Source organism: Podarcis gaigeae, assembly GCF_964106915.1.
Source record: "Podarcis gaigeae genome assembly, chromosome: 1".
In the NCBI taxonomy this organism is placed as follows: domain Eukaryota; kingdom Metazoa; phylum Chordata; class Lepidosauria; order Squamata; family Lacertidae; genus Podarcis; species Podarcis gaigeae.
Genome location: NC_139678.1, coordinates 57,216,373 through 57,242,944, shown reverse-complemented (window position 1 = coordinate 57,242,944; position 26,572 = coordinate 57,216,373). Strand labels below are relative to the sequence as shown.

The 26,572-nt window shown below is 40.9% G+C and overlaps 1 protein-coding gene across 1 annotated transcript; it reads right to left on the bottom strand.

The window, feature by feature from the left end:
* Positions 1–1,530: 1,530 nt before the first annotated feature.
* Positions 1,531–26,411, bottom strand: APIP (APAF1 interacting protein). Its single transcript, XM_083752850.1, has 7 exons — positions 26,267–26,411; positions 19,101–19,201; positions 14,633–14,681; positions 9,757–9,874; positions 6,698–6,833; positions 3,155–3,322; positions 1,531–2,644 (listed from the first exon to the last, which is right to left on the bottom strand). Exons 1-7 carry the CDS (start codon positions 26,336–26,338, stop codon positions 2,545–2,547), a joined length of 744 nt encoding a protein of 247 aa, XP_083608976.1. The 5' UTR covers positions 26,339–26,411; the 3' UTR covers positions 1,531–2,544.
* Positions 26,412–26,572: the final 161 nt, after the last annotated feature.

Here is a 26,572-nt window from a genome sequence, read left to right as displayed (position 1 = left end):
AGGCAGAGAGCCAACAACTAGCCTAATAGTTTAGCAACACTGATGTTGAAACAGTTGTCCAAACAGGGTGCAGCTAAGACAACCTTCTTGCAATATCCGACAGGCAAAGACAATGTCTTGAGTGTATCATCCACATACAAAACCAACCTCTGGGGGAAAGGCAGAAGGTACTGGGGTTCAATCCCAGGCATTTCGATGTAGGACTGGGAGAAAGTCTTGTAAGAAGTCCTAGAAACCTGTAGACAGTACTGAGCCAGAAGAGGCAATGATACCAAAGTAGAATGTGAAACTTCTGCTCCCTTGATGTTTCACCAAATCTAGAAAATTTTCTAAAAGCGCTTCAAGATCTTACTGACTGGTTGTCTGGGACTGTGCTGAGGAGGAATGGTGGGAAGCACCCCCTCCCTCTGATCCTTAATCTTCCCAGGAAAAGGAGGACAGTGTAGATTTGGAACAGTGGTTTGCAGAGAGGCATAGTTCAGAAGGCAGAAACTGGGAAATACTGGATGGGAACAGTCTTTGGACATCATTCCTCCACTGCCCTTCCCAAGGTCGAGAGGAGCTCAGAAAGTCTCAGAACAGAAAGCGCAGAGGGTATAAGTTCAGATTTCAAGATGTAGGAGTGACATAGATTAATAGGGATGGATGGGGTGTGAGCCTTAATTGGGAGCACCACCATTTCTAGGGAGACATTTTCTTTTGTCTCTCACTGTGATTACTAAAGAATCTAACTTATAAGACGTTCCTTTTGTTTGATCTTCTTTACTGCCACAGGGGAGGAAGCTGATTCCCCGAATCCTGACACAGGTAGACCTTTAGCTGATGGGAGTGTGGAAATATTCTCTTCCTTGTATCCCCATCCTGCATGAAATATTCAGATGTTACCTGTTTCATGGAAGCTATTTGATAACAATATGTGCCTAATTAAAAAAGGCACTACACCAGGCATAGGCAAAGTCGGCTCTCCAGATGTTTTGGGACTACAACTCCCATCATCCCTGACCACTGGTCCTGTTAGCTAGGGATGATGGGAGTTGTACTCCCAAAACATCTGGACGGGGAGTTGTACTCCCAAAACATCTGGACGGCTGAGTTTGCCTATTTCTGGTGTAGTGCCTTATTTACCACCCCAAACCCAGTGTTTGATTCAGATTTAAGGGCAGCTCTGTAGAGACGAGGAACCCCCTGGCCTTTTTAAGAAATCATACAGGAGCAACATAGATTCCAGGCACACAGAAACTGCTCGTATAAACCACCCACTTGTAGAATTCAAAGCTTTTGTAATCAGGTCTCTTTAGTAAAATTACACATGGTGTAAGCCATACTGAAAGAAACTTGGCACAAAGGTCTACCTTACGAATATTACAGAATTTAATTTTCCTTGAAAACAGAGTTGTTTCTAAAGAGGATTAAATCATTTGGCAATATTATCCAACATAGTTATGTAACTGAAATGGTGAAGAAATGATATGTGCTGTTTTATCCACAACAATATCCTTACTGGAAGAAAAAGAAATAAAGACAATAAACTTTTTAGAAAGGAATGGAAATGTTTTATAGAGTATTAACAAACAAATTGTAAACAAATCAAGACATTGGTAGGATTATTGTAAGAACCTGCGGCTTTAAAAATGTTTGTGAGATAGATATGAGAATAGATGAATAAAATAATAAGTTAATTTGGAGTATGCAGTAGATGATGAAAATAAATGCAAAGAACCGCAGAAAGAGGGGGAAGAAGAGTCAAAGTTTGAAATGTTAGAACGATTGTTGAATAATTGTACATTTGTACATAAACGGAAATTATAAATTGAATTATATAAAAAAGAAAGTCACCATGTACTTTCACATATCTGATTCTCATTTCTACTTCAAATATTATGATTTTTAATGCATACATTTTCTCCTCTGCTTAACTTACAAAGAAGGCATCCATTAAAATTAACCAAGAGAAAATCTATTGTAACCTAGGGGTTGCTGAGGAAAGAGTATAGTGTAAAATATAATTACTACTGCACTTTTCAAAGAGAAAAGGATAATGTCCCATTTTGGCATACGTTGCACTCTTTCAACACTATCAAGCTTTTCCAGACATAGACTCTTTGTTGATTTAGTTTAAAACTGTTTTAAAGAACTTTTCCATTTGGTGCCATGCTAGGCTTTCAAAATACAACATGTCTTTTATTTATGAAAACCTTACAATAATTTGAAAAGTTGTAAGGCCTTTGCATTTTGATCATGCTATATCATAGAATATGAGCCACAAGGAAAATCCTAAAGAAACATGCCAGTTGTACTGTGAAAGTAAAGGGAAAGGGAAGTCCCAGATTCTTTAATATGCACAACTGGGAATCCATACTGCCTTGGGAATCCTTCAGGATTTTAACAAACAGCATAAAATGGTCTGTATTTAGCAGCAATATTTCACTAAAACCAATAAGCACATATTGTGCAAAATGTTAAAAGCTGCTTGGGCGTGAACCCTAAAACCTATTGATATTTCACTGAAATATCAGTGTCATTTGGGTGAGAGATGTCGAGGTATTAAACGATCCCATTTTCTTCCTTTGGAACTGCAGTAGGGTCAAGTCCATGTTGCTTCATTTGTACCGCAATATCAAAAAGGTAGTCATAACATTCACACCTAAAAGACAAAACGAAAAAAGTTGGCATCTTGCTATGTGATTTAGCACCAATTGTAGCAATATAAATTTTGTGTGTTTTTTCTTATACAACATTATCTTGGTAATGTCTTTCCTCACATTAGAAACGCAATCATAAATAGCAACAAGACCCGAATTAGTTTTTTAAAAATTATGCTTAGCTCCCAAGTCTGTGCTACGATCTGCAAAACATGCGAAGGCTTTTGAAAATATTTGCAAAAGGGAATTGTACTCCTAGGGATCTTCACTTTTGGGAATCTGAGTGTATGAGAGCTGTTCTCAGTATCTACATATATTAAAGGAAAGACACAGGTGAAGCAGAAGTGGCGATACCTTCACCTGAAAGCAACATGCATTCTCTAGTACATCCGGGAATGTAAAATCCAGTGATATTTGCTTGCAACAGCAGAGGGCTACCATTGTGCTTCTTCGTAGTTGTACTCACATAGTTGTACTCGGCTATGAGTGACTGCCAGAGAAAAAGAACTCACATTGTCTTGGCCTTTTCCCAGGTTTCTCCCCAAACATAGACCCCATGACGTCTGACCAGCACAGCACAGGAGTCTGGGTAGTCATCCATTGCCTGAGCCATTCTTTCCTTCAGGTCCTTCTCTTCAGGTGTGTTCTCGACAATAGGAACCACTAAGGTATCATCATACCTGAAAAGATGATGGAATTGGGACACATGTTCCTTTTCAGGTTAGCATTGTGCTTCTGCTACCTGGAAAGGCTGGTCCAAAGCAATCTGGTTGGCATCTGTCTGTCTCAGGAGACAATGGAGGAGTATGTCCCACTTTTTTGCCACAAAGCCGCCCAGGTGATTAACAATGAATTAAAATCAGCAACGGCATCCCGTATACCCAGGGAAGAGCAATCCTTTCTACCCAGCTCTCCTGGTTAAGCTGGCCTCCTGCTGGCCATCAGTGGTACATGACCCCTTCCATCAGTTGAAGGTGCAGGAAGGCAGGAGGACCACTGCCGGGATGCCTAGCAGCAGCAGTCGCCAGTGGAAAGCCCCAGTGCAGGGTGTTCTGGAGGTGGGGATTGACTGAGTCGGTCCCAGGTCTGCTGGATCCCAAGCCAGTGTCACTGTTGTCATGCAACAGCATTAAGCCTGAGCTGGGTCATATTACAATTCTCCCACCTTCTGCTCCACCAGCTGTGTGCAGCAGATCTCTGGATGCTTGGTGGCCCTACCACTCTGTAAAGGCTCCCCAGTGTGTGTGTGTGTGTGTGTGTGTGTGTGTTGGATTGCAGCCTAAATCACGTAACACAATGACGACACCAGCACCATGTCACTGTGGTATTAGGAAGAGTTTGATCTAAAGCATAGAAGTGAATGAAAGAGGGACTAAATCATCAAAGAGATAGTGAACATCACAGCCTGTTTGTACTAAGGACTTTTTGAAACAAACGTTTCTTTGAAAACATCTCCCTATCTATGTTTCCATTGGTTCATCATGGAATTGGCACTCAGGAATGGTAGTGTTTGGGTGCACAGCATCAATGGGCACGACCAACCACATGACTTAAGGCAGCAACCATGCACCACACGCCTACCCAGGAACAAGTCCCACTGACACTTATTTCTGAGGAGAAATGCATAGGATTGCATTGCAAGTGTCAACAATTTCAAAGAAGTTGAAACTCTTCTTAACTTTGGCTAGACTCTATCAAGTGTTCTGTATTTTGCATTTATTTGTCTTAAGCATTTACCAGCAGCAACGGACCTTCACTCTGCTGTGACAAACAGCACAATATTAATCTCTTGTTATTAATCACCAGCATATGGTAGGTGATGCTACACTGTTGGAACAGGTTATTACTGCAACGGACATAACACCCATGAATTGTAAAAAACAAAACTCTGCTTATGCCACTGGTCATCCTAAAACACCAGAGAAGTCAATTCCAGAAGTTAATTGTGCAAAGATCAGACCACTTATCAGTTTCATTGGGTCCTGAGTTCTTTCATTTTGAAGGGAGTGAGGAGAGAAAAATATCACGTGAATTCCAAGAATTGATGTTTTGTTCCCTTGTAATTGTTTGCTTAGAAGTCTTAGCAGATCATTCGTATTGTTCTATCATATTCTGAGAATCTCAACTGTGAGCAAGATGGAGCCTGTCCCGCCCTGGAATTTGCTCTATGAATACTAAAGTGGGATTAAGATAACCTGGCATTGTTTAAACCAAGTTAATTAAAACTGGCAGGGTACTAGCTATACACTGTTGGAACCATGACAGAAATAATAAATTAAACATGCCACAATTTATATGCTTGAACTTTGTTGTTCTAAAATAAGATATGACTCTAAGTATATCTCGCTCTTATATGTAAAGATGATTGGGCACCTCTCACTCACAGAAGTATCGTGATTCTTAGGATACTTTCACGTGATCTAGAAAGGTTAAATACAGTACATGTAAGTTCAATCCGTCTTGATTACCAGAAACAAAAAACCTCTGCAAAGGGAGTATTTGTATGTGTCCTCCATAAAATGGGGGGGGGGGGCGTGTTAGGAGTAAAAACCAGAGCAGCATAGTAGGCCCCTCTGCACTATACATTTAAAGCACATCAAACTACTTTAAACTGTTTTGGCTTCCCCCCAAAGAATCTTGGGAACTGTAGTCTGAAATATGGGGGTTATGGTGCTCAGAGTTGTTAGGAGGCCTCTATTCCCCTCACAGAGCTCCAATTTCCAGAGCAGTTTAACAATTAATCCCTTTTCTCCCAGGGAACTCTGGGAATTGTATCACTTTCAGGGGAACTGCAGTTCCCAAAATCACTTGGGTGAAGCCATGACTGTTTAAAGTGGTATAATACTGCTTTAAATGTATAGTGCCGATTGGAGCTTTACAGTTCAACCGTAACCACGTCCTCTCAGTAGTAATTCCTATTGAATTCAATGGGGCTTAGTCCCAGGTAAGTACGATTAGGACTGCAGGCGTACTTATTAATCAGAAAGTCCCAGTTTGAAACTTGACTCTACCATGTATGCGCTAGATGGCCTTAAAGCAAGCCACTCTCATGCTACTCCCCCCCCCCCCCATCTGCAATATGGGAGTAATAATGCTGACTTCCCTTACAATGTTGTTGTAATGGGCACAACTAAATAATTAAAGTTACAGTGTCAAAACGATCAAGCTACTGAACTAAGACATTTCATAAACTAACTACAAAGATAGAATCTGGTATACAAAATGACCCAAGAAACCCTAGTTACTAGGAAAACATAGGAGATAATTTTACACTAATGTGCAAGAAATGTGCACATGCAACAACTATAGGAATTTGGATTTGAAATAATAATATCTACCACCCTTCTTTACCCAATTCTTCCAAGTTTGTCTGTAACAGTAACCTGGGATCTCAGAGATTCTGTGGAATTATTAGATAGCTCTACATCAGGGGTCAGCGAAGTTTTTGTGGCTTGGGCCAGTTCACGGTCCCGCAGACACCATAGTGGGCCGGAGTGCGCACACACATGCGCAAATGCTATTTCTGGCTTCTTCCAGAGCAGAGGAGGTGTGTGAAGCTTCCCATTGGCTGTTGGAGCTTCCTGCAGCCAATGGGAAGCCAGCCAGCGTCACGGAAGGCAGTGCCCGCTCTGCTCCGTACTGGTTTAGCACAGCGCACAGGAGCTGACTGAGCGGGTGGCGGGAGTCCATGGGCTGGTTAAACGACCCCCATGGGCCGCTTGTGGCCCATGGGCCTTAGGTTGCCGACCCCAGATCTACATCTACTAACATAGGTTTGTAAAGGCAGAAGAGGTGTGTCTTGTACAACAACAGCCAATTTATGCCATTGCAGCTCATATGTCCCACTGAGTTCAACAGAATTTGTGCCCAGCATAACCATCTATAGGACTGCAGACATATTTTCTGGGAAATTACCAGCAGAAGTTCTTTTTTTAAAGTGAAGTATTTGCACATTGCACATAAAAACAGATTATCTGAAATATGAACAAGAGAGATTGTTCTGAAATCGGGGTAAACTACGACACGAGCCTGAAAACTTATCAAGGAGAAATTACCTGAAATAGTCTCCTGCTGTGCATTTCTTGATTCCTTTTATCATCTCTTGATGAGTAATTTTAAACTCTCTTCCAGGATAGAGAAGTGTGGCCATTACAGCAGCTTTGGAGTGCGTATGGATTACTGCTCCAGCTCCTACAAAAGCGAAAACGTCTATGTTTTATTTTTAATGAAAAACATGACTCATACATCACTCTTCAATCGCAGCTCCTTTTTTTCTTGATGTGTTCCTGGTATATAAACTTACGACCTACGCTAAATATTTTTGCTAATACGGACAAGGTAAATTAAAAGACAAAACAACTCACTTATTTAAATCAACGGAAAGCATGGCAGACTGAACTCAGTAATCCTCAGAGAAAATGTATGGGTTGCTTCAGTTTCACTAGCTTAATGCAGCCAGCTTCTTACGCACCAGAAAACAATGAAGGAGGCATTTGTACATTTTCCTATAAGCTTTCTTTGTTGTATTTTATCAGAGATCAGCAAAACTTGGTTTCATTATTTTAACCCCGATTTGTAGCCAAGAGCTCAAGAGAATGCTCCGTATATCCCAACACTGGCATTGAATATTAGGAAAAGGGAAGTGCGTGTGCCAAAATGTTAGTAGTGACAAATATTCAACAGGGTCCACACCAGCAGTGTGGTGCTCCTGCCATGTGACCACACTGCTCCAAGCTTGTCATCACCCAGTTCTGCCCCTGTCCCCTCCAGGTAAGTTGCAGTGACGCCGGAAGGGTGGGTTCACCCCACCACAACCTTTCTTAATAAAATTGTGTCTACATCTATACCAATTTCCAATTGTTGTTGTTTAGTCGTGTCTGACTCGTTGTGACCCCATGGACCAAAGCACAACAGGCACTCCTGTCTTCCACTGCCTCCCACAGTTTGGTCAAACTCATGTTAGTAGCTTCGAGAACACTGTCCAACCATCTTGTTCTCCTTGTGCCCTCCATCTTTCCCAACATCAGGGTCTTTCCCAGGGAGTCTTCTCTTCTCATGAGGTGGCCAAAGTATTGGAGCCTCAGCTTCAGGATCTGTCTTTCCAGTGAGTACTCAGGGCTGATTTCCTTAAGAATGCATAAGTTTGATCTTCTTGCAGTCCATGGGACTCTCAAGAGTCTCCTCCAGCACTCCAGGGACAAAAACCAGTTTCCAGTACTAATTACTAATACTAGCATGCAGCTACCAGCTAAGTAGCACAGGTGGGAAACAGAGGCAATATTCACAATTTCTAGTAATTTGTATTCCTTGGGGAACAAACTTAAAAGGAAGCAAATAATAATCTAGAAAATTATCTCTCTCTACTTGGACTTCAGCCACACTCTCCACCTGAGGGTGTATTAATTACATTCAACACACACATCCCCAGAAGGCATACATTCTCAGAAAGAAAATTAAAAGGCCCTGTCAAGACTGAAATACCCCAAACTACTTCTTTTCTTTTCTCTCTCTCTAAGATTTGATTTGATTTAATAAAGAACCAGTCCTTTGAGTTTAACCTTTGAACTGGTCCTCCACCCATTCCATTCCAAAGGTGCCAAGCAACAATGTGAACAGATTCTGATTTACTGGCTCTCTTGTTCGTCACGCTAGACATATTTTCAGGATTATACAGTCGTACCTTGGTTTTCCTGCAGCCAATCAGAAGCTGTGATTTGGTTTTCGAATGTTTTGGAAGTTGAACAGACTTCCAAAACAGATTCCGTTCAACTTCCAAGGTATGACTGTAGTCTAGTGCTAAGGATAAGGACGAGAGTCCCACAGTCAAACATTTGTCTTATTTTGAACTGAGCTAGAAAATTCAGCCTTCATCTCCCTGCATTCATTCCTACGAAGAGCACACAGACCCCTGTCCACAGACACAGTATAAAACTTTTCTCCAAAACCTGCCTGCTTCCTTGTCTCCTCCTTCCCCAGGTAGACAGGTTCACTGATTTTGAACATTCTGCTACTCTTTTCCAAGTGCTCCTCTTCCTCATCGCTTTTAATGTCTTGCCACTGCTAATATAGTAGCAACACGCCTCATTCTGAAGAAGAAGAAGGGGTATTTTCTCAAAGCAAGGCACTGCGGGACAAGTGGCCCGGGAGAATGCCTGAGCATTCCTGGGGTGGCTGGGAATTATTTAAGAGAGGATGTCTACTAACCCCCCCAAAAAAACACTGGAAAAGCATTCTCTGAAGCCACCTCGCCCATGGTGCCTCTTTGTCTTCCTCAGAATGAGGCAGAGAGGAGGGGAGGATAAGCTGCCAGCACATGAGCACCAGCAAAACATTGAAAATAAGGGGAATGGCCAGGAGGTACTCATTCATTGCCTCACCGCTAGCTGAGGCAACTGGGCACCTCTGATTCTGCCACTTATGATTTCTCCCTCAGAAGACTAGTAAGTCAGCCATACTCTGTGCACATACAGAGAGACTGAATTATTATTATTATTAAATAATAATAATAATAATAATAATAAAAATAATAATAAAAATAAAAATATATACCCCGCCCACTCTGGGTGACTCCGAACAGAATTAAAAGCACAATAAAGCATCAGACATTAAAAACTTCCCTGAACAGGGCTGGCTTCAGATGTCTTCTAAAAGTCAGATAGTTGTTTATTTCCTTGACATCTGATGGGAGGGCATTCCAAGGGTGGGCGCCACCACCGAGAAGGTTCTCTGCCTGGTTCCCGGTAACCTCACTTCTTGCAGGGAGGGAACCGCTAGAAGGCCCATATTAAAAATGTCGCAATTGTTAAGAGAGACTCCATTGGGGTACATATTTGTATTTGCCAAATGAAGCTTCTGTGAATCATTCCTTTTCAAAAAGCCATCAAGAGAGTTTTTTGTTATAAGGAGGCATATATATACTGTAAATGAAATCAACCAATGAGTAAAAGAAAGATGTTTTAGCTGTTATAGCAATTACTGCAAGAATTGCATTGTACTGTTGTTAAGGCATGTTCCAATTCTGCTGCAGTTTCAATTAAGAAATCTCCATTTTATAAGCAGAATACACTCGTGTTTATGAAGTGCTGACTTTTCAATAACGCTGCTTGCTGCCTACCTCTCATGGTGTAAGCATTCATGAAGAGAGGCGTGCATTGACTCTTCTTTAGCTTCTTGTGTGGTGGGGGACCACTGATGTCCCGTTCTTCAATGTCACACACAAACATATCTTCAGGCTATAATGAAAGCATTTGGAGACACAGTTTGAGTATTTATGCACACCTACATTTCAACGAACTAAATTATAAAGGGTTCAAAGATCAGAGAAAGATCTGCATTGTGAGCTGAAAAACCACTGCAACTTTTTTTTGGCTCTGCTTCGGAACTTAATAACTGTTTTCTGTTATGATTTTGTTTGATGCTTGGTTTTGCATTTTAATAAAACAAGAAAGGAAAAACCCACTGGAGAAACTAGTTCTTGATAAAATACATTCAATATAATTAGATTCTGAGAGGGTGCAGAAATGTGAATGTGCAGTGAGTTGTTAAGGCATGGTGGAAGTGACCAGTTCCCTGTCCAGGATCAAACGGGGGGGGGGGGGGTAAGGCCGATGACTGAGATCAGCATTTGACTAGCTGATAAATACCATATCGCCCTGAATATGCCACACTATTTTCCAAATTCCGACCGTGAAAAGTCAAAGTGCGACTTAAATTCATGACCTTACAAAAATTGCTTTTTAGGATATTGCTGCTGAAACAGACATACAGTAAAACAGAACAAACAAACAAACAAAAAAGTGAGACTCTTGTGCAATTAATTCTAGTGCCATTCATGGCTTCCCCCATATTTTACAGGACAGTATTGATTTTTTATTTGCATTTACGGTGCTACGAACAGGTGTTTAACCCACTTGCGGGTCCTCTCTGGTACCTTTCGGATTTTCTTCTACATATGCCATTTACGGGTGTGAACACCTGCAGAATTTTAAGGAGCGGCTTATATTCTGGTATTGTCTTTTTTTCTTCTCCCCCCTTCCAAATTTTAAAGGTGCAGCTTATTTCCGGGTGTGGCTTATATTCAGGCCAATACGGTATATTCTTTGAATGCATTGTGAAGCCAGTCTTGCTCCACAGAAGGAAGTTATATCTGTGCATACACAGAATGGCGGTAGGGCAGGAATGGCAGCACATACCTGTCCTCCTGGCCTGACCAGTGCCACTGCCGTCTACTGGGGGGCAGCGGGGCCAGGCAGTGGAGACGATGCTTCTGTGAAGCTGAATGAGCAGAACCAAGGCACCATTTCCACCAGAGTGTCCGCACAGCACCTCTCTGTCTCTGCCACATCACCTCTCCCCTTCTTAGCAAACTGCAGTGGTGCTGGTGCCACGTCAGGCGTATGATGCTTCTTTTCCTGAGAACATCATTTTTAGTTGTTCCCTTTCTGGTGAACTAATTTACGATAACATTAAGAAAACTGTATGACCAGTACTATATAGATCTATAGAAATGCACACCCTTATGTATCACTGATTCTATTTTATTTTTAACAGTTACAGATAGGTAGCCGTGTTGGTCTGCCATAGTCAAAACAAAACAAAAAATCCTTCAGATACACACTGTGTATCTGAAGAAGTGTGCATGCACACGAAAGCTCATACCAAGAACTAACTTAGTTAGTCTTTAAGGTGCTACTGGAAGGAATTTTTTTGTTTTATTTTTAACATTTTGTGTTGCTCAACTTTAAGAAGTAAACTCCCCTAGGAAATGCACTTTGTTTGTAATTACCACCATCTTAGCATGCTCGTTGGTTTTCGAAACTCTCTCTTTCAAAGGATTAGAGACAAACAAATGAAAGCTGAGACCGAGAGCCTCTGGAATCCATCTTTTGATTCTGGCACACGTACAAACAATCACAGAAAAGACACAGAGCCCTGGTCAAATATTTGCAGAGCAACCCTATATGCACATTTGTTCAGAAGTGAATTCCATTGCATTCAATGGGCTTGCACCCAGGTGAGTATAGGATTACAGCCTTCATTTGAAAATATACCTTAATATTTATTTCAGCAGAAACAGCCTATGATTTAATCTGCACTCCTACATCCATTTACCTGGGAGGGAGCTCCCCTGAACTCACTGGGACCAACCTTTGAGTCAATAAGTATAGAATTGCACTTAAGTTTTATTTTACCGATACATTCTTGGGGCACCTATAAGAATTCAATCTAGCAACTTTTTTTTAAAAAAAAACAACAACCCTGTATTGGTCATGCTTTCAGTTAATCACAACACAATATTCACAGACTGAGTTTCTGTGCCAATAGGACACAAAGATTTCCTTTAAAATCAAAATTTTCGAGTTCAGACATCTGACTCGTTTTGTCAGAAGTCTTTTTTATTTAAGTGTTTATTTAAGTATTAATTAGGAAGATTAAGTTTTTTTATGCTGCTTTTTCTTCTTTCTTTTTTCTGTATTTTCTTCTTTTCTTTTTTCTTAATTGTTTTTTCTTTAATTTTCTTTTTGTAGTATGAGATTGTAAATTCTTTGTATATGTGTGTAATTTAAATTAATAAAGATTATTTAAAAAATAATAATCCAATTTTTCATTATGGTATACAACAGGCACGTCCAACATCCAACAGGTTGTGATCCATCATCCAATATCAAAAACTGCCAGTGAGCTACCACACTCTCCCATTGTCATTCTTCAACTTAAACATATTATATTTAGCTGGGGAAACCCAGCCAGACAGGCAGGGTATAAATAATAAATTATGATAATGATAATAATAATAATAACAAATTATTACCCCCATGCTAGCCCCCTCCTAAGGCCATTGGTGCACACGGGATGCCAACACGCCCTGAAATGTCCAATTCCTCCTTTACCGGATGGAAGAGCTCTGTAGGGAAGGGGGCAGTAGCTTACTTTCAAACAAATGTATCTAGGCTGGAGCTGGAAAGGCGGGGAAAGTTCAGCATCCATGCAGAACTAGGAGGGAGGGAGTTTTCTTTCCATGGGAACCGGTGGGAGGTGGAAGAGGGAGGAGAAACATCATGGTCTCTCTCTCTCAAGCTGCCCTTCCCTCGGCTCCCTTTCCTGGCTAGCCAGCTGACTGGGAGCCTCCACAGGTGCAGCCCGTTAAGAGCTGTGCGCGCCCCATTTTCGCCTCCCTGCCCGGAGGCTTGTTGGGGGTGGAGGCAGGTGCCTCGTGCCTTTCTGGGCTGGCCAGCTGACTGGGCATCAGGCAAAGATGGCGGCCCAGCGAGGCGCTTGAGGCGGCCGCAATCGACCAAAATCCTTGCGTGGTCTCTGAGTCGATCGCGGTCGACATGTTGGACATACATGGTATACAACATACAGGCCCAACTGCACAGGCCTATTTTCATCATATTAAGCACTGTTTCTACCCAGCTTTGCAGACTGCTCCAGCATTCTGGGTGGGTAGAAGGAGAAGCCCCTTCAACCAGCCTCTAAGATCAAGAGAAACACGGCTGTACAGAGCCAATTTCTTGATTTATTATTAGTGGCTATTCCTGCTTGGCCACTGGACGGAAGCAGTGCTCCTAATCAACCCTGCTATTGTGGGGGTTCTTCTAGCCCAATATAAGGGTAAGGCAGGCAGCCCAATCTTGTTCCTGACAGTAGCTCACAGAAGCAGTGGCATTAATGGCAAGTAAAACCCTCCAATGCCATTTGTGAAATAAACTTGGCTGCACAAAAGAAAATAAACCATCTCACTTTACCACTCCCAAGTGTCTGAGGGGTGAGGTGCCAGGAACAAAGGACCAATAAATGGAAAGGAAAAGATGATAATTAAGTGGACATACATGCATGCAGCGTGGATTTGATTTAAATCAAATCGATTTAAATCACGATTTAAATCACTAGTCAGTAAGACTTGATTTAAAGCATTTTTTTTTTTTACAGAAAGGCTCATTCTCACTGGTATAATCTTAATATTTACTACCAGATGAAGGTTTCATATTTGGAATAATGAATTTTCAGAGTACTTTTTACAGTTATATCAAAAATTACTGATTTGATTATACTAGTAGAAATACATAAACAGATAATTATGAAATTATTGTGAGGTTTAATAAGTTAACTGTTTATATTTGGACAACTTTTCTGCTGTATTTAATTCGAAGGAGAAAAATAATCATTTCCTTAAAAACAATTTAAGCAATTTATTTAACTAAAACAGTAACATTATAGCAAATGTATCCATGTTTGTTAACTGATGTGGTTAAACATTTTTTTTAAATAAAAAAACTTAGACTAAGTTTTAGCACACATGAAAAACTTAAAACAAATCCTTCTTTGTTGATGAATAGCCTTTGGACCATAATGTAACTTAAATAGAAAACTATCTTTAGAAAGATTTTTCCTCCAAAAGCATTTTATTTTAAAAATCCAATTTAAATTTAAATTAAACTCTGATTTAAATTTTAAAAATCTGATTTAAATTAAAAAAACAATTTTTATTTTAAAATCATTGCTTTTTATCCACCCTGCATGCATATCTTGGTTATGTGGCTTCAATAAGTTTCTCTCCAATACAGAGAAACTCATTTTGGCTGTCCAATAGGAATTGCAACCCTTCCATACAGGCGAAAGGGCTCCCAGAGTGAGAAGATCCATGTAAACTATCACCTCTCTCTTGCATACAAGGAACACTGCAATCTATCTGGCCCAATTATCCAGGCTGCCTCCTTAGTTTTTTCTTTAGCCCAGGATACCTTAATGCCACCATTCAAGGCTGTTCCAAAATTAGCCTGTTTAGGCCAGAGCTAATTAGAAAATGAAGCTTTTGAGCTTTCTTCCTACTAATAAATGTGTTTAAATATGTCTGTGGCTGCAATCCTATACATATTTACCAGGGTGTAACTCAGCCAGACTTCCTTCTGAGTAAGCATGGACGGGATAAATCTTCAGATCAGTTTTCAAGGAAGATTATCAGAGGTAGAAATGCTAGCTGTACCTACCTGAATTCTTTCTTTTTGGACACCAGAGGGAGCAATATATATCTCACTGCTAGAGGGGGAAATCAGAGACATTTAGCTGTAGGCACAAAATAGCATGAAGCATATGGCTTCATTTATCAACAACAGATCATACAGCAATTCCTCCCATCACAACATGATCTACATCTGACAGCAGTGCTTAAGCTACTGCCGCAGGCTTAGCTAGCCCTAGAACACCCGACATTATTATAGCTTAGAGGTGTTATTGCTTGCCGTTGCCCTTAGAGCTCTTCATAGCTGTGATTATGCAGTGGACGCTATGAGACAAAGAAATCCCTTTTGATTTGCAGGGGAATAAACATCTATACTGCTGCAGGTTAACCGAGGCTGCAAATCTAAGGAAGCCGAAGAAAATCCTTCTGAATCCAAGGGGACTTGATACACAAATAAAGGGGTTTAGGACTAAAGTGTGAAACATAAGCTGTATGCTTTGTTCTTTCTTACGAGTTGTTCGTATTTTGCTGTGTTTAGCGTACGCCACTATTTAGGGAGGAGGAGAGGGATTGTAAATGATTTAAAATAAATATATATGTTTTTAAAAACTATTGCACAAATCTGTTTGCAGGCAAAAGAGAAAGTGAGGCAAAGTCTGCATGAAGAACCGTTGCTTTTAATAATATTGAAGTAATATGGAGCTCTTACTTGGAATTTTGCAGAGCAGAGACACCTAGTGGTTAATTGGTCAGGTTATGCACAGCTGATATTTGAAGACATAGGTACATTCATTGGATGTCAAAGGGAGGTGGGTGAGTGCACATTTATGAAGAAGATTCCATTTGGTCACTCAACTGGCAAGGATTTGCAGTCAAACTAAAAAGCACAATATATATCTGTAGGGAATACAGTGGTACCTCCGGTTGCAAACGGGATCCGTTCCGGAGGTCCGGCCGGATCCCGAGGTTTTCGCAAACTGAGGATCACTGTTATACGCATGCGCACAGCGGTAGACCACTTCTGTGCATGCGCACATGGCGAAACACTCCCGGGTTTGCCTCTTTCGCAGCCTCTTTTCCAAGGGTAACGTAACTCGGGGTGCTACTGTACAGTGGTACCTCGGGTTAAGAACTTAATTCGTTCTGGAGGTCCTGAAACTGTTCTTAACCTGAGGTACTATTATAGCTAGTGGGGCCTCCCTCTGCCGCTGCGCCGCCACTGTGCAATTTCTCACCCCGAAGCAAAGTTCTCAACCCGAGGTACTATTTCTGGGTTAGTGAAGTCTGTAACCTGAAGCGTCTGTAACCCAAGGTACCACTGTACTAAGAATCAACATGGTAGCTTGCATAGAATTGTCAGCAATGAAAGCACAGTGCTTTTTGAAATATATACAGTGAGTATATAATGCAGCAGCCTCAAGTCACGGACTAACTTTTGTGACACAGGAGCCATTTTCAGTTTAGATGAAAGATTAAGACTGCAATTGTTACCCCCTGATCAGAAGTGCTGGTGGGAGTTAGGATTAGGTGGCAGTGTCCCTCGGCCGGGCTCTATGTGGGGAATTTCGTTGTGGCCACAGTATGGCTCCAAAATGGGGTGTTCTTATTCCAAAACATTCCGGTAATTAGGGGGCCTAAATTGTTCAAAGATTGGCAGAAAACCCTCTCAAAATTCATATGGCAGGGAAAGAGGCCAAGGATTAGATTTAAATTACTTACGGATCGAAAGGAGAGAGGAGGATTTGCAGTCCCTAACTTAAGATTATATTATGAGGCCGCCTGCCTATGTTGGGTGAAGGATTGGATAACCTTGGAAGATACCGACTTATTGGATTTGGAAGGGGTAGACAACAGGTTTGGCTGGCGTGTCTACCTGTGGTCAAATAAGGAGAAAGCTCACAAAGGATTTTCAAACCATATTATCAGGGGTCCATTGTACGAAGTCTGGGAAAAAAACAAAAAACTGCTAGAATGGAGAACCCCTTGGTGGCTGTCCCCAACAAATATCTTAACAATTAAAAAAATAAATATGGAGGAGCAAAAATTGACATATGAAGATTTATTAATAAGATTGGAAGACAGCTGGAAACTAAAACCATATGAGGAGCTGAAGGGGAAGTTGAAAAATTGGCTACAGTATCATCAAATCAATGCAATATTGACAGAAGACAAAAAAATTGGAATGAATGACAAGAAATCAAAATTTCAGATAGAAATAATTGAAAGCAAATCTAAGTTACTATCCAAAATGTACAACATACTATTAGAATGGGATACAAAAGATGAAGAGATTAAGGAAGTTATGGTGAAGTGGGCCATAGACCTGGGACATAATATAGAATATGAAAAATGGGCAAAACTGTGGAATGAGGGAATAAAATTCATGGCGAGTGTGGCAATCATAGAAAACTTAGAGAAGATGATACATAGATGGTATATAACACCAGAGAAACTAAACAAGATGTATAAGACTGGAAATAAGGCCTGCTGGAAATGCAAAACAAAAGAAGGCAACTTTATACATATGTGGTGGACATGTGAGGAAATAAAAAAAATTTGGGATACGATATATAATGAGTTAAAAAAAATATTTAGATACACGTTCCCTAAAAAACCAGAGGCCTTCTTATTAGGTATTATTGGGGAGGAAATTAGGAAGGAAGATAAAATCTTATTTCAATATTCAACAGCAGCGGCCAGAATGTTAATTGCCCAAAACTGGAAAAGTACAAATATACCAACGGTGAGGGAGTGGCAAACGAAACTATATGACTTTGTCGAATTGGCAAAAATGACGCAGAGAATCAGAAACCAAAAGAATACAAAGTTGAATAATGATTGGACTAAATTCATGGCATATATAGAAGGCAATTATAGAAACCTACCAACTACAGCAGGTATATTATAAAACTTCCGATGTATAAACTAATAACCAATATCAGCTGAAAAAACGAAATCTTTAAAACTAGGAGTCCGAAATCAGGAGGGAAGGAAGTCAGATAGTGAATGTTATGTATTAGTTTAATTTTTATTTATTCCTCTTTTTTTTGACTTGCCCACCCTTTTTTTTTTTTTTGTTGGTGCATTTTTGTTTTTTTCATTTAATGTTTATGTGCTATTTTCTTTTTTGTGTATGTGATGAAGGAAACTTAATAAAAAGAATTTTAAAAAAACAAAAAAACAAAATGGGGTGTGGAGTTGAGCAGGAGAGCTGTGCATAGGGCAAGCAAAAAAAAAAAACCCAAACACATATACACAAACAGCACTTCCTCTACCTTTTGCCATGGTGGACAGGAACCAGCAGGGTTTCAAGTGAGGCAAAGGATATGCCACTCTGCACCTCCCTGGACCCTCTTAGGATTGCCCTGCATGCCAACCTCTTCCCCAAGTCTTTTACAGATTTGTAATAAAATTAAGCAAGGATAATTTTAAAATGTCAGCATTTGAAACTGACATTGCACTGTGTTTACGGGAATGCTGTCCTGGCCTTAAGAATAATTTAGCCTTTATTAAGTGGTGAAGTTATTATTATGTTAAAAGAACCCATCAATGGGATTTATTTCTGCGTCATGTGTTTTTGTTTTGAGAGCTGTTACTTTATGGTTTTCACTACAACAGGCCTTCTGCTTCCTGTGTCTCCAGCCCCGAGATGAATACAAGTGGTGCTCTCCCATTTATTCCTCCAAAAGTCTTTCTATAACCCAAGCCACTGACTTCAGTCATCCTGCCATCCAATTCTAGCCTGTTTTCTAAAACCTCTCTTGCTCTTTGGGGGTAGTGGAGTCCCACTTCTGTTGCCACTGCTACTTCCACTTTTGTTTATCATCTAGATTCACCTTCTTCTCCAAACATGCACTGCTTGTCCAATACTGGCTATATAGGAAGAGGGAAATGGCAATTATCATTGGAAAACTCTTTTTTGGAACAGCTCAAGATCCACCTGCTTAATCCACATGTGACCCCAAGTCTAGAAATTGGCAGCCCAAGTGGCAAAACCCTTCACAGTGTAACTAATATGTCTTTATCCAGACACACATATATCTTTATGCCAACAGATTGCAAGTTTTTCCTTTTCCCACCACTAAGTGGAGCTAGGTATCCACAAATGCAAATATCAGAGCAACTCGGAAATAAGCTAAACATTTCATGTACATGTTTCTTTAGAAAATCTATTTAGAGTACTGCACCTGCACGAAATCATTCACTTTATGTTCTGCTGTCAGCTGGAGGAAATTATTTATATTCTGCTCAGAGAGTCTGAGGACTTACTTGCTTAAGATATACAAGAATGACAGCTTTCTTATCCGGGGCCCATAAAATTCTTAAGCCGCTGTATTGTACGTAAGTGGCCTTCTTTGACAATGGTATAAGGCCACTCTAATGAAGTTCTACTTCTTTTCAACATCTATCATGTTTTATCTTTCACTTTCACTCCACTTATGCTGATCTGTGCCTAAGTGGGTGTTAGTTTAAAACAACAACCACTAAACACTCACCCGTGCTTCATGCTGATTCCACCACCAGTCCCTGTAACCCATCCTAAGTGATAAAACTGGCGGCAAAGCTCTGGGATCAAATTCCTTGGATGCACATTCTCCTATGGAGGAAACAAAAAGAAAAGGCACATTTTAAAATGGTTTATTTGCTTTTTAAATGAAAGCTGCAATATTTATCCGATTCATATTGATTAAAATGTGATTCCAGCTGATCAGGAAATCCCCCATTTGAAGTTGTTTTAAATAGAAATACTTAGAAATATTGCTATTTTGAACAGATTTCTGCTCTTCTCTCTCAGTCAAGGGGGATTGCTTCTTCCTGCTGTAACACATGAATCTCTAAAAACAAAGAGTATGCTTTTTCTTCAGCATTATGGTTTGTGTATATGCAAATTTGATTAATCAAAACTCGCACAATAAATTCACTGAGATTTGTTTAAGTGGGTATAAAGTCCATATAGCATGGGTTACTAAATTATCTATCTCACATTTAAGATTTTGCTAAGCTAGAACTCCCATCAGCTCCAGCAAGCATCCCACGGATGATGGGAGTTGTAGTTCAGCAGCATCAAGAGGGTAAAAGGTTCCCCCACATGGGCTGTATCCTTTTGGACAGTGGTAGACAACATGGCGACCTTCAGATGTTGAACTACAATTCCCATCAGCCCAAGGCAGCATGGTCAATAGTCAAGGAAGATAGCACTTGGGAGTTTAGCAATTTCTGGAGGACCACAGATGAGCCATCTCTGCAACCAAGTAAGCCTGGAACATATGTGGGGGGTCGTGCCTAAAGCCAAAATTGTGTACAGTCAGAACACACTGGGAATGCCAAAGTCATTTTTTCCAGAACTTTGCCCCCTTTCCATTTTGTTTTTTAACTGCCATGCACATAGGTTACTGGCTTACTGTATATCATTTTACTTAGTGCAGAAGTGTCACCAACCCTTCCACACTATCCATATAAACTGTGCATTAGGACTATGAATGAATCAGGCCACACATAAACCATAAGCATTGTGGCACAAGCATCCAGGAGTCCATTGTGATTTCTGTGCAGAATGGGGACCTGTTTGACCTGAGATAGTCCTGTCCCATGATTCTAGGAGGGACCTGACCCCAGTTGTTTTTTTCTAAATAGCACAATTTTCGCCATTTGCAGCTATGGAGGGCAGCTTTTAGACACTTGGCTATGGTTGACCAACAGACTTTTCAGGTCTAGTCCAATGCAGAATCTGCCCAGCAGTGAAAAGGGCTGCACAAAAAGCATTTGCTCTTGTGCATATGGTGAAGAACAGTGTTCCTTCTGGTTCCCTTGCACAGCATTGCTTGACACCTTTAGATATTATGGGTACCCGTGGGTTCAATACCCATCTCTGCAGTGGTTTCAAGTAAAAACATGAAGGTTTCCTGTACCTGTGATATATTGTGCACAAGGCTATCACAGTAGCTATCCATTGACTTTTATGTACAGCTTTAAAACATCTGCTTCTAATATAGTTTCTGAAGTTGCACTGTCGACTGTGCTTCTTTTTTTAATATTTCACTCAAACTGAGACACTATATATTTTCTTAAAGGATGAGCAACTACAAGATTCCCAAAATATTTACATTTAAATTGAAGGGGAAAAGAAATTAGATTTCTGCAACTCGTTCAGCTTGATAAACGGTCATCAGTAACAGACACTGAAAGATAACTTTCAAATGGAGTTTCATGAAATTACTATTAACAACTGCAATTTGTCATTCTTCATTTACCACATTTTAGCAGATGCCAAGCAAACACTCCAGGGCGCCTTCACAGTTGATGTAAACTGGAGTATCTGTCCTGAATGCAATGCAGCCATGCAGGTTTACACCAGTTAATGCTGCAAATCATTACTAATCCCAAATCTGCTATGAAATCAAAGTCCTTTGAAACCTTTCATATTATTATTATATGTTAGTCTAGCTATTATACACACTATTTGCTGCAAAGAAAAATGATATACATTTGCATAAGCTGGATGTAAGATTCATCGCAGTAGAACACCTTTTAGTATGAGCTTCAACTTATGGTATGTATCAGCGTAATGACAAACATTTGCAAAAGGATTCACCAAGGATTTACAGAATTACTGTTAAGCCAATATGACTGAAGTATATTGATGGCAGGGTGGGGGAGATTGCCACTTTTCTCTAACATTTCAAATGAAGTGAATCATTTATCCGACATGAACTTGAAATTGTTGTTTTTAAAATACAGATAAATCTGGAATGTACAGTGGTACCTCTGGATGCGAACGGGATCCATTCTGGAGCCCCGTTCGCATTCCTGAGCAGAACGCAACCTGCGTATGCGCATCTCACGATTCACTTCTGCGCATGCGCACGACGTCATTTTGAGAAGCTGCACATGCTGCAAGACCCGGAAGTAACCCGTTCCATTACTTCTGGGTCGCCGCGGAACGCAACCTGAAAACGCTCAGCCTGAAGCGTCTTTAACCTGAGGTATGACTATATTCCAAAATATGCACTAGGTTGTTAGTGAAGGCAGGTCCACGCAGTCATGTTTATCATGAGCCAGGCTGGCTGCCTTCATTCACACACCTGTGTGAAGGTATTCTCCATTTCAACATCTGTTGCCTCCAACTCAACCATTTCACCTTCCTGTTCTGGCAATCCTATATTCATATTGTTCTCCAAAATCACTGTGTCCTCTTTAATTCCACTTCCCATTTCATCCTTCTCTGGTCCACTTTCATCAATCCTAGCTCTGATCTCTTTTTAACTGCTCATCAAACAATTGCTAAAGGATGCCAACAGTCAATGGAATGTCCAACAGAGTATTTTCCATACTGAATGTTCCTGTTAACAATTCAGTCTTCATCTTAAGATCTTCAATCTCCCGTCTCCACTTTAAGATCTTCACAGTGTTATCTCTTATCAGAACACATTCCTTTCCCACAAAGCAAATATGAAGTAACAAAATTACTTTTGATTTCAAGGCAACACTTTCACGGGGAAAATGGAGAATTAAAAATTCTTAGCACTCAGAACTCACTTTATCATAAAACTTTCTGGGTTCAAACAGTTAGAACATCCCCCCCCCCCGCTTGCTTTCAGCCCTTTAATGACCAACTCTTCTTAAAGACATAAAGTAGCTCAAACACCAAATGTAAATTTCAACCAGCAGACAGAAACATCTTTCTCATTTGTAAATTTTAACAGTCTCAGAGGTATTTAGAAAAAAGGCAGACTTGCAGTCCCTATGGCCTTCAGGGCTCTTGAGTGGCTTTTGGGCAACATGTTGATTCCTCCATTCTAAGTTGCTCACCCCCACCCAGATTCCCAGGTACTGACAGCTTCTTGGTCTCCCGGTGTAGAAAAAGGCTTTTTCAGAGCATCAGAAGTTATTAATCTACTCACTCTTATCTCCAGAGTGAATTTTGATAGCCAAGATTTATGTCCTGGCTATCATCAGTCACCATGTAATTATCTCGGCCGGCAACTTGCCAACAGAAGACAGTCTGCCATGTTCATCCCCTGGAAATCCTCCATTTCTCATAACACTAGAACCCAGTTGAATGGTGGAAGATTCAGGACAGACAAAAGGAATTCCTTATTACACATTTGCTACTACAAGAGGTATTGATGGCTACTAACTTGGGTGGTTTTTTAAAAAAGAATAACATCAACAGTACAGTGGAACCTCGGGTTGCAAATGTGATCCGTGCAGAAGGCACGTTTGCAACCCGCAGCACCGTGTCTGCACATGCGCGGGTCACGATTCTGTGCTTCTGCACAAAGCCCAATTTAGTGCTTCTGCGCATGCGCCGAAACCCGGAAGTAACCCGTTCCGGTACTTCTGGGTTCGGCACAGTGCACAACCCGAAATCACGTAACCTGAAGCGTCTGTAACCGGAGGTACCACTGTATGGCTATTAAAGGCTACTAGCAATGATGGCAATCTTCTGTCTTAACCTGGAGGCAGTATGCCTCTGCATACCAGTTGCTGGGGGAAACCACTGGAAAGAGCCCTATTGCACTTAGGTTCTGTTTACAGACTTTCCATAGGTATTTGGCCACTGCAAGAACAGGATGCTGGACTAGAATGGGTCTTTGATTTCCAACTTAATAATAGAGAAGTGAGTTCAATACTGACTGGCATAAACCAGCTGAATGCCATGTTTCTGAAAATATGCTCTTATATGGAAGGAGTGTAGCTTAGTGCTTGAAACATGAGAAACATCACCTATGGAAGTGAAAACTGCATGCTCTGAAGCAGTCCTTGAACCAACAAATATTATGGAATGTGTTAGCTTAAAAGTTGGCAAGTAATTTTCTTTGTCCATCAGACACCCACCCCATTTCAATTCTACCATGATTCCCAAACGAGCAAATTTCCATTTAATATAATGGTGTGAAGAACAGTCATATTCCTTTTATAAAAATAGCAACCATAAAACCTTTAATTAGTCAGTCTTGTACAAAATGTATCAAAATAATTCACATGATATATAATTTTGTTGTTTTATTTTTGGAAGGAGATGAATTACATCTTAATTATAGAGAAGAACTTATAAACTAATGTAGTCAGAGCTTCTGCAATTTTCAAAATTCCAAAATAGAATTTGAGCTCTTCTCATTTCAGTTCCTTTATTACAAGAATTAGAAGCATTAATAAACTGAGGAAGCAGCAATAGATGAGACAGCTGTGCTGATAACCTTAACAATTTAAGTGCACAAAATGATACATATGTAAGAAGCACAACATGATTTGCAATAATCCTTTAAAACTAGATTAATTAAACAGCTAGTTTTCCAGGGGAATTGACAGTAGCATTATCATGTTTAAAGGGCCCTGGTGATTCTTGGCACCCTACAGTTATGTTTCCCCTCTGTTGAAACCACAGTGTCTCCCCACTGCCACTGCTCTCCTGCTTGCCTGCATACTTGCTGGCTTGCTCTTTAGCCATCTATTCTCTCTTCTGAGGATAGGATATAGACAGTAACAGCCTGGATAGCCCACTGCAGATTTGGAACTGGAGACCAAAGGAAGTGGAGCAGTAAGTAGGCTTCCCACTTCCTGTCAATACCATTTGCAAAATGGGCAGCAGGCAGCCTTAATCAGAAGAATGAAGGAGTCTTTCTGGCCTTTGGGGTCTAAGTATAAAAGTTGGGGTGGGCACTAATGCTATCAGCTTGGGTAGTATATACCATATACTATATACCATAAGGTAGCAGGAATCAGAGAATAGGAATAAATGTTGAGATATAGTGGAGTCTCCCAAGGATTGATATTGGGACCTGTGCTTCTTAACTTGTTCATAAACATTTTAGAATTAGGAGTGAGCAGTGAGATTGCCAGGTTTGCTGATGAGACTAAACTGTTCAGGACCATTAAAAGAGATTGTGAAGAGCTCCAAAAGGTCCATCTGCAGCCATTTGGGTGGGTACATTGGGGAGTTCTTTGGTGGTTGGGCTCCCAGACAGAGCTGAACTGAAATGACAGATCTCACACTCTCTCTTGTTGATTTCACCAAACCAATGGGTCCTTTCACTGATTATGAAAGTGGTACAACTTTCATTTCTTTACACATTGAAATTACTCATTCTGTCAAAGTTCTGACCACCTTGGATCTGAAATATAAAGCTAGAAGATTACTGCAGCTCAGTTCTATGCTGACTTTAGCTCAACTCTCTCAAATAGTACTCAGAACGCTATTCAAATTAAAAATGAACAAGAAAATTAGTAAGTATTGACAAATAAAAGCATTAAAGCTCATAAAGCTGTACACTTACAATTTGTAAAACAGCTAGATACAAATGTGTAAATATATTTATTAAGTTAACTGAATTTAAGCCTAGTTTCCAGTGGTTACCCAAATGTTGTAATCCAAAAGCCACTCTGCCCCAGAATAAGAAGCAATGTAAACAGTAACTGTATGCTGATTAGAAGGCATTTCAAAAATAGATATTAATATAGGTATTGTATTCATCTTTGACGTGGGCACATTTGTCAAGTAAACTCCACCCAATTTTAAAATGCGTTATACAGGCGCATATGGAAAACAAGATCTTAAAATAACTTCAATAATTAAGCAGTGTTTTAAGAAGTACTCCCCAACAGAGCAAGATTAGTGACTTGCCATAGGCCACCTAATAAGCTTCATAGCCAAGAAGAAAACAGATCCTGGATAAGAGTTGACTCCAGAAGGTGACAAGGTCACTTTTATTTACCCCGCAGGGACTCAGGATTGGGAAGAGGCTCCCTGTCGTGCCAGCATTCTCATTTTGCACAGAATCCAGGATGCAGAACTAGGGAATTATTGTTTTCATGCTCTATTCCTCTGGGTCAGGCATAGGCAAACTCGGCCCGCCAGATGTTTTGGGACTACAACTCCCACCATCCCTAGCTAACAGTACCAGCGGTCAGTGGCTCTGGGTTATTGGTCTTCATCTGGCGGCTGGGACCCACTACCGAGTCACAGCCTGATCAAAGGAGGGTCCAGGTCCAACAGCAGCATTACTACTATACAAATATATAGGGAATGTGAGAGGATGGGGGAGGTCTTCAAATACATGTTTGGATGAAAGCTGTGTCCAAGTCTGAAAAAATTGGAGACTGCTGCTCTAGGTGAAAGGGGGTATTGGTGGTGCTTTATCAGTGCTGGCATACATTTAAAAAATCCAGGCTGATTCCCATCACTGGTAAAAACTGAAGGCACAGTTGGATCCTGCAGTTCCCTGCATTTGCTTGTTATCAGCTACTCCCGATTTCTGCCCCAACCTTTTTAAACAGCTATGATAGCCAGACATGGTGAAGCCTCCCTCTCCGTTTTCTCCTTTCCTTGCTGGTATGGCTTGTGTCGATATGCACAGTATTATTAATAATAACAGCAATCTTTGCATCATGCTTCCCAGCCTGTAAATGAAATCTTTTCATCTGCTGAATTTTAGGTTTTCTCCAAAACAGTGTCCTCTCGTTTTACAAACGGAAGTTTCCCTAGGAAAGTGAGCTTGGGCACCATGGCAGCTTAGCCTTGCTCCGGCGGGCGATCTTGCCGGCTCCACCTGGGACCCTCGGCTGAACCTGGTCCCTCCCCTCCCACCACGAGGCCCCTCTCTTTTGCGTGAGGGGAGAGGGAAAGAGAGAGAGGCTGGAGCTGATCGGCTTTGCTCTTTACCTCGGCTTTCTCTAGGCCCTTCCTGCAAGGACAGCCACAGTCGCCTCGCTGCTGCTGCTGCTTTTCAGCCATCTCGCTGCACGCGAGGAAGAGAAAAGGCCCCGCGCAGGGAGGAGCTTGGCTGAGCCGCCGGCAAAAGGGGGCGGCTGCCCTCCAGGCCGGCAGCAGTGAGTCCTTATGTCCTGCAACCTTGTCACCTCAACCCCGACGAGCCACAACAAAAACGCGATGCATTCAGTGGAATGCATACATTTACTCAAACGTGAAACCGACCAAGTTCAACGGAGCTTACTCCCAAGAAAAGGG

Excerpts from the sequence above, each read along its gene's own strand:
- APIP (XM_083752850.1), bottom strand. The coding sequence starts at position 26,338 with ATGGCTGAAAAGCAGCAGCAGCAGCGAGGCGACTGTGGCTGTCCTTGC. Across the intron at positions 9,875-14,632 it reads TCCAAAAAGAAAGAATTCAG|CCTGAAGATATGTTTGTGTG; the intron begins GTAGGTACAGCT and ends CTTTCATTATAG. Across the intron at positions 2,645-3,154 it reads TGGGAAAAGGCCAAGACAAT|GTGTGAATGTTATGACTACC; the intron begins GTGAGTTCTTTT and ends TTTGTCTTTTAG.